This window comes from Lagopus muta, chromosome 15, assembly GCF_023343835.1.
Source record: "Lagopus muta isolate bLagMut1 chromosome 15, bLagMut1 primary, whole genome shotgun sequence".
Lineage (NCBI taxonomy): Eukaryota > Metazoa > Chordata > Aves > Galliformes > Phasianidae > Lagopus > Lagopus muta.
In genome coordinates this window covers 14,292,499-14,307,407 of record NC_064447.1, presented here as the reverse complement: position 1 = coordinate 14,307,407, position 14,909 = coordinate 14,292,499, and the positions used below count along the sequence as shown (strand labels likewise).

The 14,909-nt window shown below is 44.9% G+C and overlaps 2 protein-coding genes across 3 annotated transcripts; one reads left to right on the top strand and one right to left on the bottom strand.

Annotated features, from left to right (window-relative positions):
* Positions 1–93: 93 nt before the first annotated feature.
* Positions 94–2,537, bottom strand: AIMP2 (aminoacyl tRNA synthetase complex interacting multifunctional protein 2). Its single transcript, XM_048961232.1, has 4 exons — positions 2,367–2,537; positions 1,640–1,846; positions 1,125–1,356; positions 94–649 (listed from the first exon to the last, which is right to left on the bottom strand). Exons 1-4 carry the CDS (start codon positions 2,478–2,480, stop codon positions 264–266), a joined length of 939 nt encoding a protein of 312 aa, XP_048817189.1. The 5' UTR covers positions 2,481–2,537; the 3' UTR covers positions 94–263.
* Positions 2,538–2,656: 119 nt separating this feature from the next.
* On the top strand, positions 2,657–13,850 carry PMS2 (PMS1 homolog 2, mismatch repair system component). 2 transcript variants are annotated; one of them, XM_048961885.1, is made up of 15 exons: positions 2,657–2,773; positions 2,939–3,078; positions 3,387–3,473; positions 4,436–4,538; positions 5,175–5,358; positions 5,827–5,994; positions 6,464–6,561; positions 7,278–7,377; positions 7,662–7,746; positions 8,211–8,363; positions 9,610–10,501; positions 11,321–11,488; positions 11,985–12,085; positions 12,916–13,085; positions 13,450–13,850. In XM_048961885.1, exons 1-15 carry the CDS (start codon positions 2,754–2,756, stop codon positions 13,591–13,593), a joined length of 2,613 nt encoding a protein of 870 aa, XP_048817842.1. In that variant the 5' UTR covers positions 2,657–2,753; the 3' UTR covers positions 13,594–13,850. The 2 variants fall into 2 exon arrangements, with proteins under 2 accessions (XP_048817842.1, XP_048817843.1); XM_048961886.1 differs by lacking the exons at positions 2,657–2,773; positions 4,436–4,538 and having other exon boundaries at positions 3,063–3,078.
* The last annotated feature ends 1,059 nt before the right edge of the window (positions 13,851–14,909 follow it).

Genomic DNA, 14,909 nt, shown 5'->3' with positions numbered 1-14,909 from the left:
AGTTAAATTGTAGAGAGAAAAAAGATGGAAAAATTCAAAATACAGCTTGTATTTGCATAGGACTGCTTTAGGTAACTAAACAAACGTGTTTCTCATGCAGCAGCTAAAAAGGAAGATCGCATACAGAAGGCAGCTGTAATGTTTTTATTAGTTTTAGAATTCTATCCAACTGCAGAAACTGCTCTCATAAAGGATTCAAACCATGACAGTAGGTGTGGGGTGGGAGTAGGTTAAAATCACCCTGTTTATCTAAAGGTACAGACTTATTTCAGTAGCTTAATAACAGAGCTGAAAGGTGCTAAGTTCTCACAGGACTTCATCCATTTCTGCACGTTGGCTGGTGCAGCATTTGCACTGCCTGTCTGCTGAAGCACACACCATGCGACAATATCTGCCACGGTGAGTTCGCTTCCCACCAACCACGATGTCTTGCCCAGGGCAGCATTCATGGATCGCAAGACTGCTCCTTTTTCTTTACTGCTGCCTTCTTTGAGCTGGAAGATGGCTGTGTCAACCCAGCTGTCAATCAGAGTTGAAGTAATGGCATTGTACTTCTGGCCAAAAAGGGAAAAGAGAAATCTAGCAATGTTCCCTTCTCCTTCAATTGGGCACATTGTTTGAATGCTGAACTTCATCTGAGGTTTTGGAACTGAAATCAAGAAGAGAAAAGTGATTACTGTAGAGAAGCTAAGTACATTGGTAAGATTTATTTTGTTTCTGATGCCATCAGCATTTCTAATGTGAACTTGACAACAGTATTTCAGTTTTCTTAGTCTGAATACTTAAACTAAAGCAATAACCTGGCATAAAAAAGCTCCCATTGGACTGCAGATTGAAAAATCTCTCAGCCAATCTTTGTAGAAACTGTATCCACAGGATTGCTGGAGATGAGAGTTTCAAATAGCTGCCTTTTAAATGTCATTTGTGTTTTAATAGCAGTAACTCGGTTTTATTTCTCTGTTCCCACCACTGCTCACAGCTATCAAAAGTTCATACTTGCAAGAAGAGCAGAGATGCTACCCGTCCATCACGTTATCAGCCATTTTACACCAAAGCATCTGTTCTATAGCACAAGTTTCACTTTCTGACCTATTGTATTCCTCTGGAAGATAACTTATTCTTACCATCCTTCCATATCAGAGTGAAGCCCAACTGATACTCATGGCGTGGTTGCTTCTTCATCTGCTCCCCAAAGCATTTCAGGAGTTTTTCTGGCACGCTTTTCACTGATGAATGTGTGTGAACGGCTGATAGTATCTTGTAGCGCTCACAGAGCAGGCTGTGCAGTACTAATAAGGACAGTGGGGGCACAGAAGGATTTGCATTGATTACGATATCTTTCAGGGCACCGTAATCCTGAATAGAAAGGAAAATACAGTCAGGTAAGACACTTGCCAGATCTATATAGCCATGCATGTGTTTAAAACTCCAGGGGTAAACAAGTTTTGACACTTAAATCACCGAAAAATTTAAACATCTTCCTTCTTCAACGTTTATGGATATTGCAGTAAATTCTATCAAATCTGAAGTCAAAATTTCGTGAGTTCTGGGGGCTCCAAGTCTTAACACAACCCTTCCACCCCTTCTGAGCTGAGGGCAAAGAAACCACCCACCATTGTATGTGCTGAACTCAGCTTACCTTTCCAAGCATCAAGTCTAAATCCGCTCCATTTGTCGTCAGAGGAGAAGACTCATCATTTTGAATGACGTGAGTCACATCGAAGTCAGCATCAGGAGTCTGTATCATCTTTGAGAGCCCATCCACGGCGCTCTTCAGCTCATACAGGCGTTTCAGGATCTCCTCCTGGCGGGATTCAAGGGCTTGAAGCGACGGGTCGACTTCTTCCTAGAGGAGAGAAAGTCCCGTCGGGGTTCACTCAGCTCGGGGGCCACGTAGTGCACAGCTCGCCCGACCCTGAAAGCCTTTAGAGGTGCTATTCGCATCCTCATCCTTCACCGCGGAAAGGCGAGGTCTGTATCTGAGCTGCCTCGCGTGCGTGCGGACGAGGTGAGCGCTGAGCTACGTCTCGAGTGTCGGAAACGCTCGTGGTTACCCGCCGGCTGCGTCGAGCCGGCGCCGCGACTCTGCAACCTCCAACGACGTGAGAGGAAAACCTCCAGGCAGACAGCCGCGCTGCCAGCCCGCCCGGGCCCTGCGCAGTCCCAGGCCGCTCCGCGCGGAGGGCAGAGCGGGGTGCGGAGCGCCGGGAGCGGAGGCCAGCAGGTAGGCGGGCGGGGAGCCCGCGGAACGCGATGCGGAGCCGGAACCCGGCGGAAGGGGGGCAACCTAGAGGCAGGGCGCGGCGCCGCGCCGCGCTTCCGCCGCCCGGCAGCCAGGCTTAGGCGCGCCGAGCCCCCGCTCCTACCTGCGGCGTGGCGCAGCGGTGCAGGCTGGGCACGCGGTACATGCAGCTGGGAAGCTGCTCTGCCGGCAGCGGGCCCGCGGCGCCGTGCAGCGGCTTCACCTTGTACATGGGCATGGCGGCTCCCTGCTCGGCGCCCCTCTGCGCCGCGCGGCGCCGCTCAGCCCGCCTGGCCCCGCCCACCCGCCGCGCCCATTGGGCCAGAGGGAGCGCGTGTCTTTACGGACTCTCCCACCACCCAATGCTCGCTCGTCTCGTTTCCTCGCCTCCTTTCTATTGGCTGGCCCGAGCCAATGAGGTCAGTGACTCGGCAGGGAGAGACGGGCGCTGTTCCGGGCAGGGCGGGGCGGGGCCAGGCCTGCGGGCGGCCGAGGCGATCGGCGGGAATCAATGGAGGCGGCCGCGCCCTGGTGAGCGGCCCGAGGCGGCCGGGTCCTCCCCGCCCCTCCCGGGAGCGAGCGCGGTCTCCTCGGCTTTTCGCTTCTTCTCCTCCCGGCTCGTGCGGCTCGGGGCGGCCGTGCGGGTTCCCGTGCCGCGCCGCCTCAGCCCGCCTGTCTCCGCCCCTCTTTTGGCAGCTCGGAGCCCGCCGAGGCCATCAGGCGCATCGACCGCGAGTCCGTGCACCGGATCTGCTCGGGGCAGGTGGTGCTGAGCCTGGGCACGGCCGTGAAGGAACTGGTGGAGAACAGCCTGGACGCCGGAGCGACCAGCATCGGTAACGGCCCTCCCGTCGGAGCTTCGCGGCCCCGCGGGCTCTCGGTACCGCCCGCATCTCGGCGCTCCGCTCAGGCGCCACAAACGTGGGGCTCGGGGCGGTTCTCGGGACGGAGCCGGGCCTGCCCTGCCCTGCCCTGCCCTGCCCGCACGCTGGGTGCGGTGGGTGCTGATGGTGCCCCGGTGCGGGGCTGCTGCTTCAGACTTGCCCTGGAGAACGGCCGTCGGCGGGAGTTATTCCAAGTACCGCGCTGATACCCAACGCTGTGTGTTAACAGCTCTGAAAGATTTCATTTCTCGTGTTTGTAGATGTAAGGCTTAAAGACCACGGGGCGGAGCTGATAGAGGTTTCGGATAATGGAGGTGGAGTGGAAGAGGAAAACTTTGCAGGATTAAGTAAGTTAAACGGCTTTCATAATTTACGTTTAGATGCTTTGGAGGTATATTTTAGGTGAGATATGACTGCTGCTCTTTACAAATTCGAATGGGCTTCTGAAGTGCTCTTGTTGTATTTGCTATAGTTCAGAAGCAGGTCTTGGTTTGCTTGTTTGCTTAAGGGGAGCAAAGAGTAGGTGTCATTGTGGAGGAGAATGTCCCAGAAACGTTCATCTAGATTTATTCATGGTGAGTTGTGAGTCACTGCTGAAGGAGCCAGACTTCATGGGAAGTAAACTATAGATAGAGTGCATACTGAATGGGAGCCGACTGCGTGCACGTGGCTGCCAAACCTTCCTTCTGCTAGTTTCAGCCGTGCAAAACAGGAGCAGAAGCAGCACTGTTTGACGAGTGCAACTGCTTGCTTTCTGCCTTGTTTCTTCCTCCGCATCACCATTCGAGGCCTCTTTCACCACGAGTTACTGTGTTACTTGTGCTCGCAGTGTTTATCCGGTAGGCAGTGAACTCCTCTGCTGTTCAGCACAGGGAAGGTCCAGGGCTGCAGTTTGTTACCTGGTGATGGGTGCTGGCTGATTGCGTAGAATTGAGCCCTCCTCAGGCTGTGGTTGTGGCACAGGATCCCATGCCTGTTTGCTGTATAACATTGCACGGCATGGCCCTGCAGTTCTCCTGCAGAGTAAAATAGGTGGCAGAAGCAGCTGACCTGTGCTGCTCTGAGGCACCCTGTGGTGTGTGCCAGTCCTGCTGTATTGATTTTTAGGTGGTAATTGTGGCACAGCAGGATGTGTGAGGATTTAAAAGTGAGCTTGTGAAGGGGAAAGGAAAGTCTTGTCTTGTTGCTATTACTCATTGTATGTTGAAAAGTAATTGCAGAAGTCTGGTATATATGGAAAATGTACTCGTGTGGCCTAGTGTCACTGTCACTTGGAAGTGAAATCTATACTCTAAATATCTCTTTCCAGCTCTGAAACATTATACGTCAAAGATACAAGATTTTTCTGATCTAACACACGTTGAAACGTTTGGGTTTCGAGGTGAAGCTCTCAGTTCATTGTGTGCATTAAGGTATTAACATTGCATTCTTGCTAGTAGAAAATTACTTAAAACAACTGAAGCCAACTTTTCAGCTTACTGTTACTGATAAAATGAGGCTGTGGAAACTTGCTGTTACTGAATGTGAGCTCTGTTTTGTGTGACGTACATTGTGTGACATCCTGAAGTCCTTTCCATCCAAAATCCTTCTGCAATTCTAAGCATCTGATCTGTCCTTTGATGTACGAAACGTAGTGTTACTTCAGTATGCAGTCCTACATGCTATTTGCTAGACTGCTATTCATAAAAACTCTATTAAAATTCTTCCAAGGAAGACTGCAGGTTTGAAATAGCACAGCTTTTGAGCAGTTTGCATTAAGATTGTCGTGCTGTTATGTGTTAGTGTGAGGAATGTGGTGTCCAGCAAAACCAGACTTTATCTTTGCGCTTTATATGAGAAGGACGAGAGGGATACAAGTAAAGATGTTTGCATTGTAGGTAGGAAAATAGTATCTGTAAAGCAGTGTAAGTTTTTGGTTGTTAGTGGTGAAAGTTAGCTACAATGAAAAGTACACCAGTAGTGTTTTTTATGCCTGATGAGACTGTAAGTAATGATTAAGAAAATATGATGTTCAGTGGGTAATTCTATTGCCTGCTTCCTTCCATCAGTGACGTTAGCATTTCTACTTGCCATAAGTCTGCAATGCTTGGGACTCGTTTGGTGTTTGATCACAATGGTAAGATTACCCAGAGAGCTCCTCATCCACGGCAGCAAGGAACAACTGTGAGCATACAGCAGTTATTTCACACTTTGCCAGTGCGGCATAAGGAGTTTCAGAGGAACATCAAAAAGGTGAGGCAGCTCAGAAGTTATTGCAGGACTCTCACAGCCCTCCTCACTCACAGCTCGGTTCTCTGGCGTTGATCAGGACGAGCATGAGCGAGTCTGGCCCTAACAAGGAAAGTGTTCCCATGTGTTTTCTTCTTTTCTGTTTTGCAATGAATGCATTTGGAGGTGCAGTCTCAAATTTCGGAATGCTGAAAAGAAACAAAATTGCCATCACTTTTGTGTATTTTAACTCGGTGAATGCTACGTTTAAAGTATGGCTGAATATCACTCTTGTAAATATGTAATTTGTTTTTAAGTACGTTATTTCTCATGCACATATGTGTAATTGGTTTGTGAGTATTTAAGAAATAAATGGCACCACTTCTGGACATAAGGAAGTCTGCGTTGTGTGCAAATCTTGCAAGTGTTATCAACACAACGTTGTTTTACAAATATGTTTTGTGTGAGCGCCAACTTTTTCTGTCTTCATAGGAATATGCAAAAATGGTCCAGATACTGCAAGCATACTGTATTATTTCAGAAGGAGTGCGGATTAATTGCACCAATCAAGTTGGCCAAGGAAAAAAGAGCCCTGTGGTATCCACTGCTGGAGGTCTTAACTTAAAGGAAAACATTGGAGCAGTATTTGGGAAAAAACAGGTATTCTGTTCTACTGACAAGAGGAGCAGTATTGCTAGAAACAGAAGTTTTTAAGACCTTCTTAAATAGAGGGGATGCAGGAAACCTTTAAAAGTCATACAGGGAGGTGGCAGGGGTTGACTCCTTGCACACCCTACAGATGGCAAAACTTGTTTTTTGCCTTTTGGTTTTGCTTAGAACTAGATTAGGTCATATGTAGGTAGCAGGACAGTCACATTTGAGTCAGTAATATTGTTTCTCTGTCTGTATTTGGTTTAATGTGAAGATCTGTGAAATAACTAAGGCAAGTGTGGAGGTTTTCAGCACTCATCAGCTGTGTTATTGTCTTCTGCTGGGCTGGAGTTGGCTGTTGGATGATCTGGCTTGGCTGACTTGGAAAAAAAAAAATTACCAAATGGATTTTGGGCTAATAAGTAGCAGTGCAATAGAAGAAAAAAATCTACATGTTTCACTTTTTTTTATTTTTCAGTTGCAGAGCCTGATTCCTTTTGTTCAGCTGCCTCCCAATGAAGCTGTTTGTGAAGAATATGGACTCAAATCTACAGACCTCCCAGAAAAGCTCTATAGGTAGTCAGAGAAGAAGAAACCACTGTTGTCAGTGGTGTTTTAAGATAATCCTAAGTCTTAAAAAAAAAAAAAGAATAAAAAAGGAAGTGGGGTGGTTAATAGTATTAAAAATAGTTGTGATCAGCATAATAGGTGTTAGTATAGTGTTTGGAAAAGGACATCAACTGATTTTTGAAGAAGTGAGCTCAGGACTGAGGTTCTGTAGTCGGATGAGAGAGGAGCAGGACTGCTGTGCCTTGTGCCCCAGCTCTGTGCTGCTGTGGTCTGCTGCTGAATGTCACCTTGCGTGTTCTGTGGTTCATATCTGTATGTCTTCAATAGTGTTACTGAGCAATGGTGTGAAATGCGTGTGAATCAGTGAATTATGCTTTAAAATGTACTTTTTTCTTCTCCTCACCACATGTGAGGCTAACAAATAGGTGCATTGATATCTGACCAATGCCAGTTCACAGCCGGCCTCTTCTGCTTTCAGAGCAGAAAAATGGCAATTTCTTTTAAATCAGTCAGCAGCTTTTTCAGTTTTCTGATACCTCTTTGGAGCTTAGCACCAAACCTTGGTCAGAGAGGAAGCCGGGGGGGAGAACCAGCCAGTGAGGTGTGGTACAGCGTAACGGTGTTTCTCCAAACCCCTGTAAATCAGTTGTAACTGCAGTGGTCTGATTGAGGAAAAAAAAATAGCTTCCCTCTTCCATTTCTCTTACTCCATTGTTTCACAGTATCACGGGCTTCATTTCTCGCTGTGATCATGGCGTTGGGAGGAGCACAACAGACAGGCAGTTCTTCTTTATCAACCAGCGTCCGTGCGATCCAGCAAAGGCGAGTGGCTGCTTTATTTCTTTTTTTTTCCTAGCAGCAATATTAACTTGCCCAGTGTTTGCTGCAGACCACTTGATTGATAACAGATGCACATCTTTTGTCTTGATGCTGTAAATTCCTTTCTTAAGGTTTTGTCTCTTTGTCATTTGTCTCTTTGTGTGAATAAAAGCTGAATTGTGTGAGATGAGATTTAGGGCCCTTTTAGCTTTGTGAGCAGTTAAATTACATCCTGGTTTGAACTGAAAGATAAGAGTATCAGCTTTTACTATTTTCCACCTCTACAGGTTGTCAAGCTTGTGAATGAAGTTTATCACTTATACAACAAACACCAGTATCCTTTTATTGTCCTTAACATTTGTGTAGATTCTGGTGAGTTATGAATAATTTTTAGTACCTTTTTTGTAAAGGCTAAAATTGAATTGAGGAATAAATTGTAGTTATTTAAAGAGCATCATTTAATTGGAGAACGCTGTAACTTCTGTTCTATGACTTTCTCCACTCTGATATTTTTGGTCTGCAGTTGGTGAGGGGGAGATGGAGTTCAGCTGTGATTCCAGTTTTTCCTTTTTACTTTTTCTCTACTGTGAAGTAATTTCTTAGTGAGAAAAAGGAAATTTGTGTTTAGCTTAAATACAAGAAAACTTACATTGTGCAGAATTAAATCCTGTTTGCTGGGATGTTGAAAAGTTTAATTTGCAGATAGATTGTGAATGTTAACTGCAGTTTTGTGAAATTAGAGGGCAGAACAGCAGGGACTTTGATCTGAGGAAGGAAGGAGTTGGTTGGGCTTTTTTCCCCATATGTAATGCAGTTGTTTTGCTTTTGATTTTTAGAATGTGTTGACATCAATGTGACTCCAGACAAGAGACAAATTTTGCTTCAGGAAGAAAAGCTTTTATTGGCAATTTTAAAAACTTCTCTGATGGAGATGTTTGGTAGTGATGTTAACAAACTGAATGTCAATCAGAATCTTCTGGACATTGCAGGTAGGACACAAAATGTGAAAATTCTGTGTTAACACATAGTAGAGAATTGAAAAAGTGTTGTAAATACCTGGAGAAGAAGTGGGGAAAATGTTTAGCTTTTAACTGATGTGCCTTTCAGGGCAGCTTTCTTTATGGGATCCTTAGTAATATTTTAATATATCAGCTTTCTTATAATAAAGGAAGGCCCTAAGTTACCAATGCAACATTTTTTCCCCATAAAGTTGACTGTTGCATTAGCACAAAATTGATTAATAATGCCTGAAAGCATTTTCTCATTGATACGGGGAAAAGATTTAAGTTGTTCTTTTCAGAGGAGGACAAGGAAGATTTGTCTTTTATGATCTTGCCAATTTTTTCCTTCCTAAAACACAGAAATATCTGAGGTGCTACATCTGATTTTAACTTTAATTTAAAAACTGCGTGTATATTTGTGTGTATTCCCATGACAAGTGTCATGGAGCACATCAGAACACTGAAGAGCTCAGGATCTAATGAAAAAGGCTCAGTGAGGATTGTTGGACAGAAGCATCCTTTATTTAAACATCCTCCTGAAAGAATGGTTGAAATCTCATAAACAGAGATTGAAACTTGAGTACAAGTTTCTCTTTGAATTTTCAGCTTGGATTCTTTTATGATAACCTCAGAGATCATTGGTTCCCCTGTCACTGAATAATCTTTCAGGGCACTTTTTCTATGCTAACAGCTTTTCATTCTCACTCTTTTCAGTGTAAACTCTTCTAATTTCCTTTCTGTGTATAGAATCAATTCCAGCCTCAGGCTGCTAGTTTTAGGCTTATCTCTGGTAAAAGACACATCAGCCTGACAATTTGAGAGAATGAAATCCTCTTATTATCTATGAATAACATGCAGTACAAGTATCTGTCATGCCAGCTCCTTATTTCCTTGCCCACACGTTCTTATAGCAGCTGCTGAAGTGGAAGAGTTATTTGCTTTTCGTTGTCTTCCTACCAAAAATAGGAGTGCTGACTGGACTGACTTATGTTGCAGTTTGAAAAGATGCTCCACATTCACTCTCCTTAAGTTTTTTAAACACATCCCTCCTTGCCCACTGGATAGCAATGCATTTCAGCCCCTGCTCAGTCAGCTTAAGGGCACTTTGGAGGAGCTTGCTGCTTTTCTACTTCCCTCCCTTCACTATAGCACATCGTTCAATTTATGTTGAATTAGTTTATAACTTATAATCTTGACTTTATTTGTTTATTATTTTTAATTCTCATTTTGTTAGGCAACCTGAAGGTCCCTCATGGAGACACAGAAAAGCCCTGGGTAGAAATGTCACATGGCTCCGAGACCGAAAGTCCAAGCAGCGAAGGAAAAGGAGCGATGACTCTTTCCAGGTTAAGGGAGTCGTTCTCTCTCCATCAAAGTGAGAGTTATTTCCAAAGCCCTAAAAAGGTAAAACAGAGACACAGCTCCACTAAACAACTGTCACTGGATACCATTTTGAGTACTGTGAGGACTCGAAAGGCTGTTTTGAGTGAAGATTCTGAGAGTTGTCGTGAGACCAAGTCAAAGATGTCAGTTCCAAGGAGATATTTGAGAGAAGTAGAAGAAAATACAGATTCTGGATTCAGCAGCACTTCTGGATCAGATGCTGGATATGACACTCCAGAGGCTGGGAGCTGTGTCATTGGTGAAACTGTAAATAATCCCGTTGAAGAAGAATTCTGTAGCTCAGAAGAGCAGCATCAAAGTGGGTGTCGTAAGACTGATGGACATGGTGAGAAATCATTGGAAGGTGACATTCAGGTCTCGGGCACTGAACATAAATTAAATGGAGTGAATGACTGGAATAAGCAAAGTAACTTACCTCAAGAAGCCAGTAATTCTTTACCAAGAGTGAAATGTTTTAGAAGTGAGGCAGATGGCTTCAAGGCAGCTGTACATCCTGAAGTGAAGAATACCAGAAATTCTATGCCATGTGTTGATGTACTGGTGGAAGTTAAAAAGAAAACCGTGCCGCTTGAATTCTCTATGAAAGCTTTAGCAGAAAGGGTAAGAAAGATTGTACAGCAACAACAGAAGTGTACAGAAAGACAAAATTACAGAAGATTTAGAGCAAAAATTAGTCCTGGAGAAAATAAAGTAGCAGAAGATGAATTAAGAAAAGAGATCAGGTATTTTTCAGCTTCTTAACTTGAATTTGCTAATTAATAACAATAGCTAAGGAGAAAAAATAAAAACTGTCTTGGAGGGTGGGAGAAAGGCTTACATCTACATTCTAATTTTGGAGATGCCTTTTGTCCAACTCATGCCATTATATCATCCATTTGGGCGAGCAGTTTTACCTGGCAGAGGTCTGCAGTTGTTGGAACTCAGTGCAAGCAGAATGTGGAAGAAGACACTAAAATAAAGGCCAAAAATATCATAGGTGTGGCTCAGCTAAAATTTGCAATCTGCAGGCAGAGAAATGTTACGACAGGTCTGTGACACTTAAGAGATTGCACAGCTCGTATTTCTCCTTCATTAATGTGAAATTTGATGAGATGTGGTGGTGAAAATAAGTTGTCTTCGATGGTCACTGGGCAGTAACAGTGTATAATTTGTGAATTTGGGGTATTAAATAAGGTGAAGAAAGTCTCCTTGCAAAAAGTCAAATGTGTCAGCTGGTTTGTTTTAGGAGCATGCTGCTGCCTTGTTACTGTTTATTTGCACCATCACCATCCTGCACGCTTCTAATTCTTTTGCCATTAGTGGCTATGTTTAAAATGGGTGAACGCTGGGCAAATCTTGTCTGAGACATGGATTGTTCTCTGCCAGATGTGGTGCCACCAGTCAGTGCCAGGTTCTGCATTCATCTCCTGCTTCCATTAGACTTCATGTACACATTTTCCATGTAAAGTTCTACAGGGGAAAAAAGGATGTATTGAAGTTTTGTACTGACGTGGTAACTGATGAGGCTTGTCTTGTGATTTGCTTGTATTTTCTATATGCAGTAAAGACATGTTTGCAAAAATGGAAATCATCGGCCAGTTCAATTTAGGGTTTATAATAGCCAAGTTGAATTCTGATCTTTTCATAATTGACCAACATGCTACTGACGAGAAATACAACTTTGAGATGTTACAACAGCACACGGTTCTTCAAGGCCAGAAGCTGATAGTGTAAGTATTCTCAGTGTTTTAACAGTGTTTTAACAATTCTATCACTTTAATTCAATGTTTTAGAACAATATGTATGATCTTCCTTGTTTAGGTATTTCACACATTCAAGATGTTTACAGCAAGAGTTATTTTTATATTCAGTGTTACAAAGAATCAGTCTTTGGATAAAATTTCCAATAAACTGCAGGTAATTGTAGCTGTGCAGCCAGTGAATGGTCAGTGAGGTTTCACAGCAGGATTAATGTCAGCCTCAATTTGGTGAGTGTGGTTGTGGAGTGAGGAGATTGGAGACGGTTATAGGCACAGGGAATGCTGCCCAGTTAGTTTTACTGTGCTGAGTAATGCTTGGAAACAGTGCTCTGCTCATGGTGTGGTTTGTTGCTGTTAGTTTTTATGAAGCAAGTGAGATGCTTTCCAAGAGAGTCGTGCTTTTGGTGTCAGAACCTTAAGCACTCTGTGTTCTGTACCCACGCAATGCTGTGTTTTTCTCTTTCAGGCCTCAAAATCTCAATTTAACTGCTGTAAATGAAACAGTATTGATTGAAAACCTGGAAATATTCAGAAAAAATGGGTTTGACTTTGTGATAAATGAAAATGGTGAGTTTGTGCCAGAATTATTTTATCCCAATTTGCATAGAAAAATCTCTGAGCAGAAAAATTGAAATGATTTATCATTGCATACATCCTTTTTGTGAGGCTTACCATTTTGTAGTCTTCTTATGCTGTTTATGAGAACATTGCAGACTACCTCACTTTAAAAAAGTTGTTGCAGACTTTATAGTCACGATATGGAGTTTGGGTTTGTGACAGAATGTGCATCTCCTGGATGTTTTATATTGAAATGTTTTTCCTGTCCTCTTAGACTTGTGGGTCCCAGCCAGGTTAGGTACAGGTAAATGGTAAACCTTGTGATTTTAGACTAAGATAGCACTGGTGAAATATCCTGTGGCTTTCCTTACTGCTTCAGCATCGACTCGATGTGTAGTGATCACATGAACTGTGAGCTCCACGCTCCTACAACGCGGGGTAACGCGTATTTCAGAGCTTCCTGGGGGAGGATTGTGAAAGCCTTGTGTGCCAGCACTTCTGGCACTTGGGAAGTCACTACAGATTGTCCTGTATCTTTTGCTTCAAAATCCCCTTTTTGTGCCCAAAATGCTATTTATAATCAAGTTTTTACGAAGTCTGCTTTTTGAAATTGAAGTATTTGTCATCATGAGTTTTCAAGCAGTTTCTTGTCAATTAGAAGAGAGTATCTGCTGGACTGCTTTGGTTAGCTGTATATCTCATCAAAAGACTAAAGTGAAATGTTGGCACACAGGCAGAAGACATCAATGTATCGAAGTAGTTTCTCTGTTTTTCCTCTTAAGAAAAAGTAATTTCATGTAATGTTCTTGTTTCTTTATTGATTATTGCAAATCTTTCAGCTCCTGTTACCCAGAGAGTTAAATTAATATCCTTGCCAACAAGCAAAAACTGGACATTTGGTCCTCAAGACATAGATGAGCTGATCTTCATGTTAAGTGACTGTCCTGGAGTCATGTGTCGACCTTCCAGAGTCAGACAGATGTTCGCTTCTCGAGCTTGCAGGAAATCTGTAAGTACAGCTCAAGCTCGATGTTTGTTTTCAGATAAGAACCATATTTTCTGGTGTATTACACGTGGCTGTATCTGCATGTATATTGCAGGGGAAGTTTCTTTACTACTAGATTTCAGCAGCTAATATTCTTACTTTCATTTTCTCTAGTGGGGCTTCAGAAGGATCCTGGCCATTTTATATTCTGGTTCAAGCTAGTGCATTTCTGAACATACTTGTTTTGATCAACTTGCAGGTCTTTTTCCTTCTAATGTCTTGCACAAGACATTATTTGCTGTAGTAGTAGAAGTACCACTGTTATCTGTATGTCAGTTGTCAGTGCGGAGTAAGAAAATACTGGTTTTGTTTTTTACTTTATTTGCAGGTGATGATTGGAACTGCTCTGAATGTGCAGGAGATGAAAAAACTGGTTACTCACATGGGTGAGATTGAGCATCCCTGGAACTGCCCCCACGGAAGGCCTACGATGAGGCACGTAGCCAGTCTGGACTTGATCGCAGCCGAGTGACTGTCAGCTTCTCTTCTGTGACGCTTCCCACGGCAGCAGCTCGCTGCTGTCCCAGGCTTTTATCACGGCTGTCTGACTTGGACTGAAATACGTAGCCGGGTTCCACCTCTGACAGTAAGAAGTCATTCAGCAGTCTCGTCCTTCTGATCAACGGTACTGACATAGAATTCGTGTGAATACCAGCTTTCATTGTGGTTTACTTTATGTATTACTTAATTTCGTAGTCAAGGTTTTTAAAATAAATGTAGATGTGTATACGTGGGGACCCAGAGTGGGCTACCATCGTTCGCTGCAGCTATGGTGATTCTTAAAGCGTGATGTTCCCGACTCTGAGAACAGCATCAATCAGGTGTTACCGCGTGGCTGCTGCCTGGGATCACTTTAATTTAAAGGCAAACCATCCACAGCTGGAAATGCAGCGGGTTTCTTTCTTAGGCTAAACCTGGGTTTCATTGGTAATTCCTTCAAGCATTAATATTACATTTAATGATTATCTTACTGCCGTCTGTGCTTAATGTTCAAACAGAGTAACCATCCGGCATATTGAATTAGCTCTATTGCCATTTACGTTCCCACGTTTTTCACAAAGGGATCCTCCTTTCCAGAGGACAAACGGCAAGCAGCCGGTGGGCTGCGACCACAACTGCGTGCACACGTGCGGCCGCTGCCCGCAGGGCCTCTGCCTTCCGCCGCCTTCCGCCGCCTCCCGCGCTGCCGCTCGGCCCACAGCGCGGAGCCGCCCCACGCGGCGCGGCCGTTCGGCGCGAGGATGGCGGCTCGGCTCCGCTCCTCTCGGCTCCGCTCCTCTCGGCTCCGCTCCTCTCGGCTCCGCTCCTCTCGGCTCCGCTCCTCTCGGCTCCGCTCCTCTCGGCTCCGCTCCTCTCGGCTCCGCTCCTCTCGGCTCCGCTCTGCGCACGCGCAGCCGTCGCCTTGGTTTCCTGGCGCTGCGCTGGCGCCGTCCGTGCCGCGCTCCGTTTGATTCCTGTATCGTAAAGCTGCGGTCGCTGATTTGTGGGGGGAAAAAAAGTGTGGATTTGTGTGAGCACAGCGGTTCTCGCTGTCCCGGAGCCTTCCTGTAAGCGTTGCCTGGCGGAACGGCCTCGTTTCCGTGGCTGTGATGGCAGGTTAGGCTGCGGTGAGCCCCGCAGGAGCGGAGTGGTGGCTGTGCGCGCGGCTACGGCGGCTTGGCCTTCACACGTCGCTGAATCCGGGCCCGAAAATCCTCCCGGGTAGACGGGCAGCTTTGTGTAGCAAAAAGAAACCTGCCGGGTGCTTTGGAGGCTGAGCCCGGGTCTGAGCGCCACAGAGCGGAGCTC